The sequence below is a fragment of the Bactrocera tryoni genome, unplaced genomic scaffold (assembly GCF_016617805.1).
Source record: "Bactrocera tryoni isolate S06 unplaced genomic scaffold, CSIRO_BtryS06_freeze2 scaffold_25, whole genome shotgun sequence".
Classification (NCBI taxonomy): domain Eukaryota; kingdom Metazoa; phylum Arthropoda; class Insecta; order Diptera; family Tephritidae; genus Bactrocera; species Bactrocera tryoni.
Genome location: NW_024395977.1, coordinates 9,052,554 through 9,058,334, shown reverse-complemented (window position 1 = coordinate 9,058,334; position 5,781 = coordinate 9,052,554). Strand labels below are relative to the sequence as shown.

Genomic DNA, 5,781 nt, shown 5'->3' with positions numbered 1-5,781 from the left:
CTCCAGCTCTGAAAGTATTCGACGCTGTACCCGCCGGGGGAAGCAGAGGAAGAGGAAGACCTCCACTCCGTTGGAAGGACCAGGTGGAGAAGGACCCGGCTACGCTTGGAATATCCAATTGGCGCCACGTAGCGAAAAGAAGAAACGACTGGCGCGCTGTTGTTAACTCGGCTATAATCGCGTAAGCGGTGTCTACGCCAATTAAGAAGAAGAAGAAATATACAAGGGCAGAAGAGCACACATTGCAGAATCTAGTGATATTTGAACGGTCAATTTTTTGTGAATGATTATTATGCAAAACTTTTGTGAATGACTCTTTTAACGAGTATTGTGATTGAATAAATAAAAAAATAAAACAAATTGCGAAAGATTAAGGAATTTATTTTTTAAAAATGCCACAAACTTCTGAGAAACAAAAACTTTTTAATTTTATAATTGAAGAAGCTGCTTCAAATATATTACTACATCTGGATGGTAGTTGTTTATTTCACGTTTTTAAACTTTAGAAAATCAAAAATTTGAACTTTTTAGACGACGATAGCTATTGGAAAACTATGGATGAAAGCCTTACAATTATCTTATCGAAACTTTGCGGAAATTATCAAAATTTGCCTAAGTCCTTGGAATGGAGGACTAATGTTCTTGACTATTTAGACGAAGGACGTTACCAACAAATGCTCCGAGTCTCAAGAGATCAATTTACGTTGCTATTGTCCTTGATCAAAGACAGTGCACAGTTTAACAACGCTCAATCCATTAGGCAATTTCCAATAGAACTACAGTTAGCTATAACCTTATATCGTTTAGGTTCATCGGGTGAAAGTGCGGCGATTCGGAAAGTAGCTACACTGTTTGGTGTAGAAAATGGTGAAACGCTTTACAAGATTACAAAGAGAGTATTTTCGTCTACTTTGGAGCTAAAATCTAGATATATCACTTGACCTGATACCAATGAAAGACAAGATATTGTATACTGATGGTACTTAATTGAAACTTGCAGAAGCACAAGTTGTTAACCATTCGGCTTATTTTTCAAAAAGCCGAATCTATTCCATAAAGGCACAAGTTGTATGCGATTAGCAGTTAAGGATTCGGCATGTAGTAGCGGGACACTTTGGTAGTGTACACGATGCTCACATGTTTCGTACTAGTACTCTCCCCACTTAGGAAGGCTCACTTTTTTCTTCTTCTCAATGGCTAGCTGGAGATTCTGCTTATCCATTGCTGACCTTTCTTATCACGCCATTTCGATCAAATTCACAACAAATGGACTAATCAAAGCGTAAAACTTTCAACTTGCGTCATACAGACGTCGCGTGAGGATTGAACATTGCTTTTGGATTTTAAAAGCCACTTTGGCAGCCTCAAAGAACTAAGAATACGTATTCAGGACAAAAAAAGTCATATTCTATGTTCTTTATCGTTTGCTGTATATTGCATAACATCTGCCGAGCTACTTCTAACGATATTGAATACATAGACAATATAGTTGTCGATAAGGTATAAGGTATACCAACTCTATTTTTGATATAACTATTTATATAAGTTCATACTTACGAAACCTATAGAAATAATCTAACTGCCATAAATAATCATAAATAAATACAAATGTAATTTAGTATATTTAATTGTTTTTATTTTCATATTTTTTTTTTTCATTTTCGTACATAGCCACTCTTTCTTTCAATTCTAATTCTAACATCTTGCATTTTTCATCAATCATTTTCATCAACTCTATGTCTAATTTTTTTAACTCAATATCTAACTTATCAAATTCTAGCTCCTTCGCTTCCATAGCAATTTTTTCTGCTTGGATAGCCGCCAATTGTCCAACGGATGATTTCGGAGGCTGAATTGACCGTTGGTATGTTGATACTGGTGTGGAGATTGGTGCGATCGAAGGTGCGGCATTTGATGGCGCAGCAGGTACAATTCTACTTCGAATTCTGGTGCAGCACTAACTGAACATAATTGAACCGAAGGAAGGTTACTTTCAACTAGTAACGGTTGCATGGCCGGCAACCGCTTTCCAAATATTTCCCTCAGCTGGTCGTAGTATGGACACATTTTTTGCTGAAATTAGTAAAAAAATATTTATTTACAATAAATTTAAAATATCTGTATAATACTAACCTTCGATGGTTCTGCCGTCAGCTTCGTCATGCAACCCTGCACCCGTTGACGCGAGCCAGTCATTGGCTTAACGGTACTGCGCCTTCAAATGTCGGACCTTCCTCCGCACAAGATCCCATGAGACATCCAACTGCGTTTTTTGTAAAAATCGTTTATAAAACAATTGCGCAGTTGGAGCTTGAAATAATAGAAAACCGAATTAAATCAGAAATTCAAAAAAAACGTATAAACTAACCTCAACTTCCGCCACTTCCTCTTGTTTGGCTGCTGCCTTTTCCTCTTCGCTGGGGGCGCAACTTCAGTATTCATTCTTATTTGGAAACTGTAAAAACTCCTTAAAATTTAAATAGAAATTACAAAATCTATTTAAAACTTACCTTCCTCAACAATTTAACGACGTAATATGTATGTCTTTATGTAAAATTACAGGTAAATCGGGGTTGCATTTATATTTTTGCGTGACACTGCACGCAAATAAACATGGGTTTTGGTCTGACATATTTTACAGCCATTGCAAATAATTTTCTGCGTGTGTTTGTTGTTGTGCCGGTGCACCAAGAGGAAATATCTGCAATTCTTGCACCGTACAAGGGTTTTGCAAGAGCAAGAGTATACCCCTCATATCTTTTCGTTGTAAAGGATTTTCAAGGTGCATTTTTAATTTCTGTAAGTTTGAATATTTTTTATTTTTTTCTCTATTACATGTTATGTTATTATGGTGTTAAACACTAACCCAGCGATTCCTTGTCTTTTAACGTTTATTAAATGCTCTTGGAATAGCGCCTCAAAACCTTTATCACACAAACATGTAGTAAAGAAAAAGTATTATATTAGTAAAATTCGTTAGTTGAATACTATTGGTGGTTGGCGTTGATTCCAACGCTACGCACTGTTCCATTTCGATGTCATAGGATATAAAACAAAGTTTCTCTTTCATCGTGCACAGTTTCAAAGGCAGGGGTTTGATTAAATGTAGAAGCACCAAACAGCAGCAACTGTAAAAAAGTTATTTCATAATCTTATTAAACTTTTTTTTTCTAACTTTATTATTAAACTAATGTATGTACTAAGCGCCACTAACCTTAAACAGATATCCTGTGATATCACGACCAGCAATGTTCAGTCGTTTTAGTTTACTTACTCCGTAACATTCTCCAGATTCTGTTATTAATTTTTCTTCTTCAAAAATTGTGTATCGTCTTTTCTCTTTTAAAACATTAAAATTTCGATAAGCTTGAAATTCGACAGTTTTTGTCTTTCTTACTTACCCCTGCAAGACGGATAGCTGCAGTGGCGTAGCTAGGGAGGGGCGGAGGGGGCCGTCGCCCCGGGCGCAACTTCTTGGGGGCGGCAAAATGGTATTTAAAAACTCCAATTCGTGCAAAAATTCCTGCAAATTGTGTCAAAAGTGTACAAGATATAAGGCAAAAATGAGTTTTTTCTACATATGGCTTTTAATAAGATGTCTTTTAAATTTACTATCAATTTCCTCAAAAACCGTATTGTGAGAATTTTGGAACTTCAGAATTAGCTTGGCGTTCCTAAATTTTATATAATTAATATCGGAGGTATTTTGTAAAAATTCACTTTTGTTCGAACCACCTCATGAAACTTGTAGGTAGGTAAATAAAGGGGGGCGGCAGAACATCCTTGGCCCTGGGCGCCCGAAGTTGTAGCTACGCCACTGGGTAGCTGTTAGCAAACGTGTAAGCGACTTGTTATTGTTCACTTTTGCATTCGGTAAAATATTTGTTACTTTTGTTCAGAGAGTGGGAAAAAAGTAACAGGTAGCTATTTAATGTTCAATGGTTATCTCGCTCTAACCAATGGCAATTATCGCATGCTGCCTTGTTCTAACAGAATACATACATTTGTTAGCAAATCTCTTCACAGTATGTTACGGGTAACAAATTCTTTTGTTAGCGCATAGCTTACCTATGTGTTATGGATAACAAAAAGTATTTGTTACCCGAATATCTGTTAGTGTTATTATTTTCGTTATCAGTTTGTTACCTATAACATATAAACATGTTAGAAGGAATAAGCAGTAACAAGATTATTTGTTACCCATTTGTTACTTCTAGCAAATTCAATTGTTTTACATAAAGTTCAGTTTTTTTATTTTTTCGCTTTATTTAATAATAAAATAAAAAAATCTAATATTTACTTAAACTAATAATTTGCCTATTATTATTACATTCGGCAGAAAAATAATACAAATTAAGCGTATTTCAGTATAAAAATTATAACTCTAAAAATTCATATTTGTAACAGTAAAATTAGAAACTTCAACTTACAACTTAAAACTAATATATATAAGTAATAATAAGAAAACTTACATATATTACTTTTGCCTTAAGTTTATGCTTTTTTTGCTTAAAACGGTTGTGGCTTAAGGCCACAAATTTCAGGAACTCCCCACAGATAGTGTTTTTATCCTTGTCATGAAATATATCTAAAATGAAACGATATAAGTTAAAGCATTCAAATATATATCAGTAAAAAAGCTTACCAAAAACTAACCCTACGCACTTTAGCTTTAGTAGGGATTCCTTCTCCTTGCGCCCCTCTAAATTGTAGTGGTACATTAGATCGTCAGAAAACATACCACCCAGTACGCCGTCCACACTGCCTTTTGCGCCCTTTGACTTCAATATTAGCCGCATCTGTACAAAAAAAAAATACAGTAAATTATATTACAATCGCACAATATTTAAAAACGAAATATTTACCATAGCATCCGTGCTTTCCTTTTGTGAAAGTTTGTCTTCCACGAAGCGCACGTGCTCTTCCGATGACATGGGCAGTTTCGAAGCGAGCTCCACGTAATGATCGTCCTCCAATTCACCAGTGATGCGGCTAATTGAATGGTGCGTCTTTGCCGCTCTGACGCGGCACTCGCGCAATAGTTTAATTTGTGCATCTAGAAAATTAAAATGTAAAAATAAAATATAAAAATTAGCTTCTGTTTTGATTTGGTAATGTAATACTGCGTTACTTACTTTGTCTTTTAGGGACTTTTCAATAGCAGTGAGACGGGTCTCAATGGCATCCAGCTTCTGGATTATATCTGAAATACATAAATGTATTTTTTTAAAGCAAATACTAATATATTTTTGTATTAATACATTATACCTGCATGGCCGCCAGACGATGGTGACGGTACCACAATGTTTGATGGTTCTTCTGAAGCAGCGCAAATGAGATTATAAGATATTTTTTTAAACACTGTATCTGTAAAAAAGTATTATTAGAAAAAGCAAAATATTTATGTTCAATACAACCTCTATGGGGGCTCAACGATTGTGAGCATTCCATTTACGAATCCATTTCTTCCACAAGGTCATCGAAATTCATCCTTTGAAAAATCATAAAAAAGTTGGAACTAAAAGAAACTTTTCATCTATAGGTATGGAAAAATACTTATATTTAATATCTAACCTACCTTAATCTTAAACTACTTCATTTTCTTACAGGTGTACCTAAATATAAAATTTAATATTAAACTTATTGTTCAATTATATTTATTTAACACAAACTAAAGGATTGAAATATTTATCTGGAGAACCTCCTCTATCCGACCATACCCATTTTATTCCCGAAATCTTGCGACGGTATACTAAAGTCGACATAATTATATATGTAACA

The 5,781-nt window shown here is 34.9% G+C and overlaps 1 protein-coding gene across 1 annotated transcript; it reads right to left on the bottom strand.

The window, feature by feature from the left end:
• Positions 1-4,134: 4,134 nt before the first annotated feature.
• Positions 4,135-5,451, bottom strand: LOC120780686. The gene is made up of 7 exons (XM_040112952.1): positions 5,418-5,451; positions 5,269-5,319; positions 5,132-5,203; positions 4,866-5,056; positions 4,646-4,799; positions 4,473-4,588; positions 4,135-4,146 (listed from the first exon to the last, which is right to left on the bottom strand). Exons 1-7 carry the CDS (start codon positions 5,449-5,451, stop codon positions 4,135-4,137), a joined length of 630 nt encoding a protein of 209 aa, XP_039968886.1.
• Between the last annotated feature and the right edge of the window lie 330 nt (positions 5,452-5,781).

Coding starts and splice junctions, on each gene's coding strand:
- LOC120780686 (XM_040112952.1), bottom strand. CDS start 5,451: ATGGAATGCTCACAATCGTTGAGCCCCCATAGAG. Junction 5,320..5,417: donor ATCGTTGAGCCCCCATAGAG/GTTGTATTGAAC, acceptor GCGCTGCTTCAG/AAGAACCATCAAACATTGTG. Junction 5,204..5,268: donor ATCGTCTGGCGGCCATGCAG/GTATAATGTATT, acceptor TATGTATTTCAG/ATATAATCCAGAAGCTGGAT.